General features: G+C 42.0%; 1 protein-coding gene across 1 annotated transcript in view; it reads right to left on the bottom strand.

Moving 5' to 3' along the window:
• Positions 1-13,987, bottom strand: part of CCDC187 (coiled-coil domain containing 187) — a 151,801-nt gene that overhangs the window by 59,679 nt on the left and 78,135 nt on the right. The window contains exons 19-22 of the mRNA XM_033962263.1: positions 12,828-13,015; positions 11,093-11,180; positions 4,947-5,093; positions 4,535-4,677 (exon numbers count right to left, since the gene is read on the bottom strand). Coding sequence (XP_033818154.1) covers positions 4,535-4,677; positions 4,947-5,093; positions 11,093-11,180; positions 12,828-13,015 — 566 coding nt within the window. The remainder of the gene's footprint in view (positions 1-4,534; positions 4,678-4,946; positions 5,094-11,092; positions 11,181-12,827; positions 13,016-13,987) is intronic.

Genomic DNA, 13,987 nt, shown 5'->3' with positions numbered 1-13,987 from the left:
AAATTACTTAGGCACTGGAACTTTCCAGTGGTTTGAGATAACCACTGAAGCACACTGCTAACACAACCATCCATTTTTATCAACCCACAGCTGAAGTATAAATATCTAATCTAGACTTATTAAAAGTGTACTTCAGGTCAAAAATGGTTTCGTAGCACTGTGGTAAGGTATTAGTGGTTCACAGGAGGATGTACATATGCTTGTCAGCTCTTAAAATGCGGTGTTGCAATCCATGCCTGAAAAAAAACAAACAAACAAAAAAAAAAAACCACCACTGAGATAACAAAATTAGTTTCTGAAGGCCAATCATATTTTAATTAGTTGATGGAGTGAAGCAGATACATGTAGTAATGCTCTAAGCCTTAGGTGAGTTTTATGGTTCATTGATATTTTTTGCATCATATCATTAACCCAATAAGAAAAAAAAAAAACCCTCTCAACATTACATCTAATAAATGATTTATTACTACAGATTTGTCAAGTAGCGTTGATTTTCTGTTGGGTCACCAATCCAGAAGCTTTTTTTATTTGGCAAATTTTAAGGCACACAATCCACTTATGCGCGCTGATGTCATAGGTCCAACCTCTATTCTTTCACGTTACGTTCACTCCGGTTAAATGCAATCACATTCTGACTGGGAATGGCTAGGCTTCACACAGCAGCTTAAGCACTGGGACAACTGGGAAAGTGAGTGCTGGGACAGCTGAGAAAGTGAGTGCTCCGCTTACACTCAAGCTGTAGGGCATAGCTTTCCTGTACTTTAGGCTCCAGCAACCAATGCACCATATTTAAACTGAGCCGGCTTAACTACAGCCTCCCCCTCCCCCCCCCTCCACTCCTATTAAGTGCACACTCCGTTTAAGCGCATGTGGAGACCCAGTCCAAAGGGCGTGCACTTAAACAGAGTCGACTGTATATTATTATTTATTTCTAACAATCGTGATGTTTCTTGGGCTTCATTGGGCCCCCTTGAGCTTCATTGGGCTCCCTTGAGCTTCATTGGACCCCTTAAGCTTCAAAGGCCCTGGAGTGATGTACCGTCTGCACCCTGGGGCACAGTGAAGAGAGAAGGAGTGTGGTTGTAGCACCACTGAAAAAACTGTGGATGTTAGAGATAGCTGGTGCTGCCATCTGCGCCCCCCCCCCCCCCCCCCCGGCACATTTTCTTTTGGAAAATTATCCTTGCTGCAAGTGATTTAGTTTGTTTAGCGAAACTTTTGGGCAGTCTCACTTTCTGAACTTGCTCCTAAGAACATAAGAACATAAGAAATGCCTCTACTGGGTCAGACCTGAGGTCCATCGTGCCCAGCAGTCCGCTCACGCGGCGGCCCAACAGATCCAGGACCTGTGCAGTAATCCTCTATCTATACCCCTCTATTCCCTTTTCCAGCAGAAAGTTGTCCAATTCCCTCTTGAACCCCAGTACCGTACTCTGCCCTATCACGCCCTCTGGAAGCGCATTCCAGGTGTCCACCACACGCTGGGTAAAGAAGAACTTCCTAGCATTCGTTCTGAATCTGTCCCCTTTAAACTTTTCTGAATGCCCTCTTGTTCTTTTATTTTTTGAAAGTGTGAAGAATCTGTCCCTCTCTACTCTCTCTATGCCCTTCATGATCTTGTAAGTCTCTATCATATCCCCTCTAAGTCTTCTCTTCTCCAGGGAAAAAAGTCCCAGTTTTTCCAATCTCTCAGCGTATGAAAGGTTTTCCATCCCTTTTTTCAGACGTGTCGCTCTCCTCTGAACCCTCTCGAGTATCGCCATATCCTTCTTACTAATTACAGTATGATCATAATCCCTCAGATTCTATATAGATCACTCAAATTTGGGCACAGAGCCCAGATGTACAGATAAACTAATTAGTTAATTGAGTGTTAATAATCAATTATTGAGGTTACTTAGAGTTAATTGCCACTTCATTGGCACTGCTTTGGGTTTATGCGTATATGTGCCTATGTACTATTCTACAATATAATACTGCATGCGCCCACAATGTTTTACGTGCAACCCAAAATGGGGCATAGTAATGGGAGGGACATGGGCAGATCAGGGGCATTCCAAATATTTAGGTGTCATGGGTACAAAGCCATCCCCATAGGATCCACCTCCGTCCTCGTCCCGCCCTTGTGAGCTGCACCACGATCCCCAAATGTCAGGATTATGCATTCTTCTACTACAGCAGTGAAATATTTTGGAACTATTGGACATTTTTTTTGAAGAATTTAAGATGTTGTGAACATTTGGTGATTGTGAACTGTGTGTTTGATTCTCCAGCTAAAGACTTGTGATACGGAGCAAGTTCTCTGTGGAGGTTTTTTTTTAATGCAAGTGACAAGATTTAAAGCAGCTAGAAGTTTCTTCATTTATGCTGCTACTTAGGTTTGAGGCTTCTTTCTCCACATGTTTGTGATTGCTAGATACTCTATAGGTTCCTTCCACTGCCTGGTCTGGTACAGCTGTGACATTACTTTCTGTTACCATTTATATTAGATTATGCACAAAACAAACCCATTTGGAGAAATTGTCTCTGAGACAGACCGAAGGACCATCAAGCTCAGTATCTTATTTCTAACAATGGCCAATCCAGGTCTAAGTACCTGGCAAGATCCTAAACAGTCAAACAGATTTTATACTTCTTATCCTAAAAATAAGCAGTGGATTTTCCCAAGTTCATTTTAATAATGACTTATGGACTTTTCTTTTAAGAAATAATCTAAACCTTTTTTTTAAACACTGCTGAGCTAACTGCTTTAACCACATTCTCTGGCAATGAATTCCAGAGTTTAATTACACATTCAGTGTAAAAATATTTTCTCTGATTTGTTTTAAATTTACTACTTAGTAGCTTCATTGGAGGCCCCTTAGTCCTTGTATTTTTGGAAATAGTAAACAAGCAAGTCATCATCTTACTCAGTAGTTTATAGACCTCTATCAATCTCCCCTCAGCCTTCTCTTTTCCAAGCTGAAGAGCCCTAGCCTTTTCAGCCATCCTATTCCCATTATCATTTTTGTCACCCTTCTCTGTATCTTTTCTAATTCCGCTATATCTTTTTTTTTAGATGCAGTGACCAGAATTGCACACAATATTTGAGGTGCAGTTTGCACCATGGAGCAATACAAAGGCATTCTAATATTCTCTGTTTTGTTCTCCATTCTTTCCTAATAATTCCTAGCATTCTTTTTTGCTTTCATAGCCGCTATGTAGTTTCAAATTTCAAGTTTCAAGTTTAATAAAATTTTGATTTGATCGCAAAATCTTACTTCAGTGCGATTTACAAAAAATGTTGCAGATTAGGGTGACATAAAAACGAATAACATTTTACTAAGACAATGATTTACACAACTAAATACCAACCAAACATTAGGAAAAAAATTAAATGGATTAAATATAATTATAAAGTAAATATAACAGGGTAGGAATTTGAGACAAAAGGAAGGGTAAAAGATTACCTGCTCGAGTACACTGAGTGGAGGGTTTCAATGTATCATCAACGATGACACCTAGATCCTTTTCCTGGGCAGTGCCTCCTACTGTGGTACCTTGCATCACATAGCCATAGTTTTGGTTCCTCACTTTGCCCTTGCTCACATTCAATGTCACCTGCCATTTGGACGCCCAGTTTCCCAGTTTCTTAAGATCCTCTTGCTATCTTTCCCAATCCTCGTGTGATTTAACAACTTTGAATAACAGGGCTCCTTTTACGAAGGCGCGTTAGGGCCTTAACGCGGGGAATAGCACGCGCTAAAATGCCACGTGCGCTAGCTGCTACTGCCTCCTCTTGAGCAGGTGGTAGTTTTTCGGCTAGTGCGCGCTAATCCGGTGCCTGCGGTTAAAAACACTAGCGCACCTTCGTATAAGGAGCCCTTAATGTCATCAGCAAATTTAATCACCTCACTTGTTATTTCCATTTCTAGATCCTTTATAAATAAGTTAAAAAGCAGCACAGACCCCCTTGGGAGCCCCACTATTTAGCCTTCGCCACTGAGACGATGAGTTGACCATTTAACCCTGCTTTCTGTTTTCTATCTTTAATCAGTTCTTTATCCACAATAGGACACTGCCTCTTATCTCATGACTTTCTCATTTCTTCCGAGGTCATAAGAACATAAGAACTGCCATCTCCGGATCAGACCTTCAGTCCATCAAGTCCGGTGATCCGCACACGCAGAGGCCGAGCCAGGTGTACACCTGGCATAATTTTAGTCACCCATATCCCTCTATGCCTCTCGTAAGGAGATGTGCATCTAGTTTGCTTTTAAATCCTAGAACGGTGGATTCCGCAATAACCTCCTCTGGGAGAGCATTCCAGGTGTCCACCACTTGTTGCGTGAAGCAGAACTTCCTGATATTTGTCCTGGACTTGTCCCCCCTTAGCTTCAGTCCATGTCCTCTTGTCATGAGGTACTTTGTCAAAGGCCTTTTGAAAATCCAGATACACAATACTGACTGGCTCATCTTTACCTACGTATTTATTCACCCCAGACAACTATCTAATTTAACACCATCCACATGGCTGATTGCTTTAAAGACTTACCTTGAATTATTTTTGCTCTGGTGTAGTTGCAAATGTTTATCACCCCTTTCATTTAATGGCACAGTAGGTATGGATGGTTCCTCATCTGGCAGTTTGGAAGTCTTAGCATTCTTCTGCCTAACAGGTATCTGATTGCCGAAATGCTGCAAGAACCAGTAAAGGTAGAACTATTTTGATTATTAATCAAAACACAGGTCAATAGTAACGCAGGAAGACCAAGGAAACTTCCAATCCAATAAAAACGAGAAGGGGCAAAAAGATGCTTCCATGTCTGTGCTGAGCCTACCTTAAGTTTTTATTCATGTTCCCCTATGAATAAAAGCTACTGGTAGACTCTGTCCCTTCTCATTTTTACTGGACATAATCTGATGCCACCACATGTCAAACAGAGTACTTAAAGGCTCTTTCTAACCTGCTGTCCTTTTTCTGAGCCATACAGCTTCTGCTGCAGATGAGCTGTGGACCGCTGTATCCGTTCGATGGCCCTTTGCTGTTTCAGTAAGAGTTTTCGTTCCTGATGGGCTGCCATGTAGATGTTGTGCAGGTGACTGATCTCTGCCTGTAGATAGTTAGGTGGGAAGGGAAAGAACATTGAAGTCACTTCACATCAAAGAGGAAAGGTCATCTAGAAAATCTACTGAATGATTTGTAGTGTGGAGGAAAAGTCCATATTCTGTTATTGAGAAAAACATGGGGGAAGCCTCTGCTTGCCCTGGATTGGTGGCATGGAATGTTGCTACTCTTTGAGGATTCCGCATGGAATGTTGCTACTCCTTGTGTTTTGGACAGGTACTAATGATCTGGATTGGCCACCGTGAGGACGGGCTACTGGGCTTGATGGACCTTTGCTCTGATCCAGTAAGGTTATTCTTACATTCTTATGTTCTTAACAAGGGCTCAGCATCAACCTATGATGATGAACAGAGTTCAGGTGTTTTATTTAGCCAATGCTATTCTCACAGTGGAAAGACATTTTGATGATTATGCAATAATAAAGAGTATATTGTAGGGATGTGTATTCATTGTACATATTTGGTTAATTTAATGCTTACATAAAGTAAGTGTAAAATCAATTTAATTTGCATTAACTTATGAACAAACATAAACGTGATTTACTGTACATGTGCCAAAAGTGTTTTTTATGTACAAAATCTTTTGCAATGAGCCTTAAAAGCTTCTAAACATCAGCCAAGATGTCCATGGATGCCACACCAATGTGGGGGGAGGGAGATATGGAAGATGGATGCTACACCAATGTGGGGGGAGGGAGATATGGAAGAGAGAGAATGATGAGAAGATGAGGAAAAGAGAAACCAGACAACAAAGGTAGAAAAAAAATTCTATTTGTTTTATTTATTTATTTTTGCTTTAGGATAAAGTATTATGGTAGCTGTGTTGATAATCATTTATTAATAGAAAATGGAAATAAAGTGTTCCTGTTTATTGGACTAATTTTAATACATTTTTTTATACTAATTCTGAGACCATAACTCCTTTCCTCAGGTCAGGACAGGGATACTGTAAGAGCAGTATAGTTTACTGGCCTGAAGAAAGAAGTTTTAACCTCTGAAAGCTAATTGAGAAATGTATTAATCCAATAAAATGATGGGCACTAAATTTTCTTCCCACCATGCCCCATGCCTCAAACCCATAAGCAAAATATAAATTGATGGGCTTCCCAAAGCCCTGCCAGCTGAAGATCTCTTCCTTGAGGAAGGAAGGGAGGATTTGTTCAGAGATGTTTGGAGGTTGCATAGAAGAAAAACTGTATACTGGTATGGTAATCTTTGTTGTTTGTTTTGAATTTTAAAATAAAAGAAATAAAGTGGAAATAAAGATGTAAATAAGAAAATGGGGAGAGGCAGGGGGTGGGGTATGGTGGGGAGGGATAGGGAGGGGTGGGGTAGGGGCGGGGTGGGGCAGGGGGGCCAAGTAGACTTGTATGCCTAGGGGCCCTTGACGAATTAATCCTGCCCTGTCCCTGTGCCTATCCCTGCCCCATTCCTGTAAGCTCTGCCTTAACCACACAAGCCTCGAATGCTTATGATTTTAAAGTGTTTGAGGCTTGTGCAGATGAGGACGGAGCTTAGGCATTGGTGGACTGAGGCATTATGACATCACAATCTGAGCTCTAGAATGTTGCTACTTATGATTTTAAAGTGTTTGAGGCTTGTGCAGATGAGGACAAAACTTGCAGGAATGAGGCAGGGACAGGAAAAGAACTCGCGGGGTTGGGAAAGGAAAATTAGTTCCCCAGGGGATGGGGAAAAATTTGTCCCCGTGTCATTCTCTAGTTTAAATACCTATGTGGCATAAATGCGTATGAGTCAAGTCTCTTTCATATGAAAGGAGGCTTTGAAATGAGAGGGCCTAGGATAATGTGACCATATGTCCCATTTTGAACGGGACCGTCCCATTTTTTAGATCCCCTGTCCCGTTGTCCCCACGCACAGCTTTGGGATGCCGAAATGGCCCGTTTTCAGAGAAAGCGTCCCGAAGCTGTGCGTGGGGACAACAGGACAGGCGATCGCGGAGCCTGGGCTATGTCAATTCTGACATCGAAGAGGAAGTTCCAGGCCAGCCAGGCAGCGATTGGCTGGCCCGGAACTTCCTCTCTGACGTCAGAAATGACATCAGGGGAAGGCTTCTGGGCCGGCCATTGTGCAGTCGCTGCACTCGCCTCACCTGGCCCTGTTGCGGCAATGGCGGGGAAGCGGGGAGAAATTGTTGGCGGCGGCAGTAACTTGAGGGGGGGAAGCAGGGAGAGAGAAAGAAAATGTTAGGGGAGTGTGACAGCGGTGGGGCAGGTAGAGAGAAAGAAAGGATGCACAGTTAGAAGGAAGTGCAACCAGAGACTCACCAGACAACAAAGGTAAGAAAAATGATTTTATTTTCAATTTAGTGATCAAAATATGTCAGTTTTGAGAATTTATATCTGCTGTCTATATTTTGCACTATATTTGTCTATTTTTCTATAGTTGTTACTGAGGTTGCATTTTTTTAAGTCATCTGTCTTGACCTCTTTGAAAAAACCCCGAATATAAATGATAATTAACATTTTTTCTGCATACAGTATGCTTTGTGTTTTTTTTTTAATTTTATGGTTACCATTATGAATTAATAAGATATTGTGTGTACCCTGAAAAATGAATGGAAGAAATTGGGGGCGGGATTGGGGGGTGGGGCTAGGGAGGGATTGGGGGCAGGCCTGAAAATCAGTAGATGTCCTGTTTTGATGAAAAAAATAAATGGTCACCTTAGCCTAGGATGACGTTAAGAGGTGATAGGCTCAGGAGTAATCTAAGAAAATACTTTTGTACAGAAAGGATGAAACAGTCTCCCGTAAGATGTAGCGGAGACAGAGACTGCCATCATGTTTCTATGTTTCTATCTTTATCAAACTTCAAAGCAAAACTTAACAGGACTTACACCCTAAATGGTGAGATCCTAGCAAGGACTGTAGCAGAACGTGACTTGGGGGTGATTATTAGCGAAGACATGAAGACTGCCAATCAAGTGGAGAAAGCTTCATCCAGGGCTAGACAAATCATGGGCTATATCCGAAAGCCCGAGGTCATAATGCCGTTGTACAGATCCATGGTGAGACCCCCATCTGGAATACTGTGTACAATTCTGGAGGCTGCATTATCAAAAAGATGTGCGGAGAGTTGAGTCGGTTCAGCGAATGGCCACCAGGATGGTCTCAGGACTCAAGGATCTCCCGTATGAGGAACGACTGGGTAAGTTGCAACTGTACTCACTCGAGGAACGCAGAGAGAGGGGAGACATGATCGAGACGTTCAAACATGTCACGGGCCGTATCGAGGTGGAAGAGGATCTCTTTTTCCTTAAAGGACCCACGGCAACAAGAGGGCATCCGTTGAAAATCAGGGGTGGGAAATTTCATGGCGACACCAGAAAATATTTCTTCACCAAAAGGGTGGTTGACCGCTGGAATAATCTTCCACAACAGGTAATTGAGGCCAGCAGCGTGCCAGATTTTAAGAAAAGATGGGATTGGCATGTGTGATCTCTTCATGGAGGTAGTTAGGGGGTGGGCCATTAGTGTGGGCAGACTAGATGGGCCGTGGCCCTTTTCTGCCATCATTTTCTATGTTTCTATCTTTTCATCTCAGCTTTCTCCTCCATTTCCACATACGAGTAGCTTCTGCTCCAACTTGATCTGCTGTGCTAACTCCTGCCGCTCCTCTCAGTCCAATGCATTCGTTTTATCACTGTGTAAACCACTTAGGTGCTACTCAGTAGACTTTTTTTGAGTATATCAAGTGTTGTAAATAAATAAAATAAACAAACAAATTGGCTATAAATGGTGTTATTTGACCCTAGTTGGCACTAATTTGCTGTCAAGGTGTAACCACCCTTTATTTATTTATTTGAATTTATAGCCCGTCCTACCAGAACAGCTCAGAACGGGTTACAAAATTACATACATAATTACAGGGTATACATAATAAGACATAACAGGGTTTACATAGAGTATATACTGTATATATATATAAAACAGGATGGAGTCAGTTCAGAGGAAGGCTACTAAAATGGTCAGTGGTCCATGTCTTAAGGGCTAAAGGGACATACTTAAAGATCTCGGTATATTTACTTTGGAGGAAAGGCGGAGAGAGGAGATATGATAGAGACATTTAAATACCTACATAGCATAAATGTACATGAGGCAAATCTCTTTCATTTGAGAGGAAGCTCTGGAATGAGTGGGCATAGGATGAAGTTAAAAGGTGATAGGCTCAGGAGTAATCTAAGGAAGTCCTTTTTTTTTTTTTTTTTTTAGTTCAATCATCTTTATTGACATTTTAAAATATACAACAATTGGGCAGGAATGACCAACAATCCAGGTCATTGGGAACAACAAAGGGTGGTAGAGGTGGTGGAGACAAAGACTGGGTCTGAATTTAAGAAAGTGCGGGACAGACACAAGGGATCTCTTAGGGAGAAGAGGAGATTGTGGATGCTGTGAATGGGCAACTGGATGGGCCATTTGGCCTTTATTTGCCATCATGTTTCTATGTCTATCAGTTATGCCCCTAACTGGCAGTAGTTAGGTGTAATCATTTACAGCAGCCAGAATAAGTGTGTGGGCCTAAAGTTAAACATGTAACAATAGACTTATGCTAATATTCCACAATAGCAATTCAGTGCATATTTGCTGATATAGAATTCACACTTAGCATGCATCATCCCTTTGCCTAACTTTAGGTAACCTTTAGAGAACTGCCCCCACCCCCCCTTTAGTGGTTAATTCTCTCATTCCCATTACATTATGGTGAAAAAGACATCTTAATAATACTATGAAACTGTAGAGCAAAACTATAGCTTTACCCCAAAACACTGCAGTAATGCTTTGACTCATTTTTCCTGCAGGATAAAATATAAAGAATGATTACATGGCAAGTATTTATATCCTTAATAGGAGCCACTTAAAATAAAAAAACCTGAAGTGTTGACAAAGGGCTCTCAGTTTCAACCTCTTATGTTAAAATCAAATTTCCTTCAGCCATCAGAAGTAGCAACTTTCTGGTGAGTCCTTCAGTGTTCCCAATGACCTTGAAATAATCCTGTTTCAGCCTGAGGGTAGCACCTTCTGTATTTAAATATTTTTGAAAGGATTCGCAAGTACCATATATACTCAAATATAAAGTGATCCAAATATAAACCAAGGTGACCTTTTTCCCCTCAAATAGGAGGAAAAAAAGTTGACTCAAATATAAACTGAGGGTATATATTCAAGTGCCCTGCCCTACCAGGCTCTGCACCCAGCCCCTTCCCTCCCTGCCAGGCTTTCCACCCAGCCCTCCTCCCTCTCTCCCCTGCCAGGTTCTGCAATCTCTGATGCTTTGCAAGCCTCCCCCAAGCCTGCTATAAGGGGTTGGCCGGGATGGGAAGGATCCCTCCCACCTCCTCTGACACATCCTTCCTGACTGTGACACATCCCTCCTGACTGTGACACATCCCTCCTGACACATCCCTCTCCCTCCCACCTCCCAGACTTTTAAAAAAAACCTACCTTTAAAGCCCTGGTGGTCCAGCGGTGAACTAGAGCAAAAGCGATCTTTCTATACTCCTGCCTCATGCAGAGCTGCTATCCGAATGGCTGCCACATGTCCTTGCATGAACTGGCAAGTTTGCCACGAGAACTCACAGCAGCCATTAAGATAGCAGCTCTGCTTGGGGCAGGAGCGTAGGAAGATCACTCCTGTCCCGGTTTGCTGCTGGACCACCAGGGCTTTAAAGGTAGGTTTTTTAAAAAGTCTGGGAGGCTGGAGGGTGGTGGGATGTATCAGAGTTGGCTAGGGCAAGGAGGCGGGAGGGACACTTCCTGTCCTAGCCCACCACTGAATCTTAAGGGCTTATGGCAGGCTCGGGGGAGGCTTGCAACAGGTTTAGAAGGGAGGGCAGATGGGCGCTGACCTGAATATAAATCGAGACTGTTTTTGTGCCATTTTTTTAAACCCCAAAATCTCGGTTTATATTTGAGTATATACAGTAGATGTCATAAAGAATGAGAGAAGGGAAGGTAAATGTTACCTGCTCTTGTTGCAGGTGACTGAGGATTTCCTGCTGCCGCTTGACTATGTCAGCCACTTTTTGGTAGTCTCTTTTAACATCTAACCGCCTGAAGAAGAAATAACAAAAAACAGAAATGATAAAGATTAGGGCTATCCCATGGGAAGTGCGAGAGGTCACACAGGGCTCAAAGGAAATGTGGTACAAAATTCACTCTCTGTCCATTGTCTCCCCTGTGGTGGGCGGGGTGGGGTGCTAGAGAGCATGTTGCACAGGGCAGGATTCTGGCTTAGGACACTCCTGATAAATATATCTTCAAAGAAAATAAGCCCAAGGAGATTTTTGTGAAACGCACTTGAAAGCTATATGTTTTCAAATACTATATATAAAAGTCCTATTCATAGATGTGCTAGAGTACCTGAATAAATTAACTTAAACTCTTCTGAACTCTCCTGGGAGAATGGCACAGAAAACTAAGTAGATAGATAAATAGATTAATAAATATAATAAAATAAATGTTCAGCTCAAATGGATTTTATCATTTTGTTAACTGGTACTCTCTTGCTGTTCTTTTGGGCTTAATATAAGAACATAAATAGTACCATGTTGGGTCAGACCAGTGGTCCAGCTCAGCGTCTCCGACAGAGACCAGCCTCAATCACATGGAAGAACCTAGCAGGTCCACTGCTAAGCCTTTCCTCCTAAGGAGCTGTTCTATTTCTTGTACCATGTTTGTTGATTTTTTTATGAAATTTTTTTAATTCAGCAATATTTACATATTTTTTTATTTTTTTGTTGAGATGCAGCTTTCAAATCAGTGGGAACGAGGGCTGGAATCTGGTGGTACGGGCCTTCATTTGCAGCTAATTGGAGAACTTTCCTTCTGTTGTATTTACTTTAATCTGCAATGTTGCATATAATTTGGGCCCAGGGCCTATAATGCTTCAAAACTCCTTTTCTACTGCATGATGTGCCTCATTGGGACTAGGCCAGGGGTACTCAACCCTGTCCTCAGGACACACCCAGCAAGTCAGATTTTCAGGATATCCATAATGAATACGCATGATGAGATAAATTTGCATGCACATCTCTCTCATGCATATTCACTACGGGTATCCTAAAAACCTGATTGGCTATGTGTATATCACGTATTAGACATGTTCCACTGAAAACCATTGGTCTAGGCTAACAAGACATCAACTGATGCTTTCTGTTCTGGGTGCGCTACAGTAGCTCCAAATAATACATAACTAGGAATATGCATTCACCTGAAATGACATATCCCATGTTCTCTCCCCCCCCCCCCCCCCAAAAAAAAAAAAAAAAATACAACCCCTAAAAACAAGAAAACAAACAAAATCTTCTTTTTGTTGTGCGTTAATAATTTGCACTCTTCCAAACGAGGGCACATTTTTTTCCCAAAAGAGAGAACACTCTTTCCTGATAGAATGTGCATGTGTATATCATCTGGAAAAAAGTGCCTGTTCCTTCAAGAGAGTGCATGTACTTAGTGTGTGGCTCCCATAATGAATATATATATATATATATATTTAAATGAACAAAACAAAAGTTTGGGGACAGTACCCTTGTACCTTAGGACAGCATTGTGAAGATCAGGTCTTAAGAGACAAACAAGTCCCAAATCTGGGATATCATACACGTATGAGAGGTTAGATGTGGTCACTGACCATTCCTGTGGTTGGATGGTCAACATCTGGTCAAAATGTTTTTTGATACTGACAGAAAAACATCCCACATTTTTTGATGCTCCAGCCAGGATAGTTCAGCTCTGGTTTTCTCCTGGAGTGCCTCTTCCCGAAGCCTGAGGAGGGCGCTCTGATGTCGTGCACGCAATTCTTCATCCCTTAGACACTGCTGAGCCATTTCCAGGGTAAAGCGGCTGAACATGGGGGGACCTCCACAGAGCTGACTGATTTCACTCCACTAGAAGAGAGCAAGTCATTACTATATCCTACAGGTTCTCAAAACTAAAGCCAGGTTATGAACAGTATTAAAATTATTATGAGAACTTCAGATCCATATCAAATCTCTAATAGCAGACTTTTCTAGTGTTCCAATGATCATTTCCATCACTACATGCAAGGAAATATACTTATTATCTAGGATCCAGATTAATTCTTTTTTATTCATTTAGAGGCACATAATAATAAAAATGTCTAAGTTCCCTTTTGGCCTAAGTCAGTAGATGCTGAAGTTGGCCATTCTCATAAAAAAGCCCAAAATGAGGATCTTTTTGAGAATGGCCTACCTCCATGTTCAGCAATGTACTCGCCCAGACTTCCACTCCGTCTATCCCTACAACACATTCCCGATCCAAAAATCATCCAAGTCCCAAACACCCAAACCCAGACCTTCTAGGCAAAGGAAGGGCAGCAACCCCAACCTGCTGCTCATGCCAGCATTGGCTCTTCCTCTGACATCACTTCCTAGGCATGGGTCCAGGAAGTGACATCAGAGGAAGAGACGACACTGATGCGAGCAACAGGTTGGAGGTTGCTGCTTGCACCAGGAACGTTAAAGAGGTACGGGGAAAGGGGGCGCGGTAATGGGGAGGCGGGGAAAGAGAGGGGGTGGAGAAGAGGACGGTTGCTGGCACCTCCACCACGATGGCACCTGGAGCGAAACACTCCCCCGCCCTCCCCCTCTTACTACACCATTGAGTGTCAGAATTTACACAACTATGTTCTGAAATACTCTTCTTTACATCTAAGTACCAATAAGTAGACACATAAGTTGCCGAGTTTCCTATACTATACTAAACTAAAACTTAGTTTTATAGACTGAGTCATCAACCAAGAGGAGCTCAACTCGGTTAACAATAATGTAAAACATAATACATAAATTTGTCAAGGAAAAGTAGACTGAAATAGTTAATTTCCAAAACGTCTAGCAAAC

This window comes from Geotrypetes seraphini, chromosome 10 (genome assembly GCF_902459505.1).
Source record: "Geotrypetes seraphini chromosome 10, aGeoSer1.1, whole genome shotgun sequence".
NCBI classification, from domain to species: Eukaryota; Metazoa; Chordata; class Amphibia; order Gymnophiona; family Dermophiidae; genus Geotrypetes; species Geotrypetes seraphini.
The sequence above is the reverse complement of the archived record's forward strand: the minus strand, read 5'-3'. Positions and strand labels throughout refer to the sequence as shown.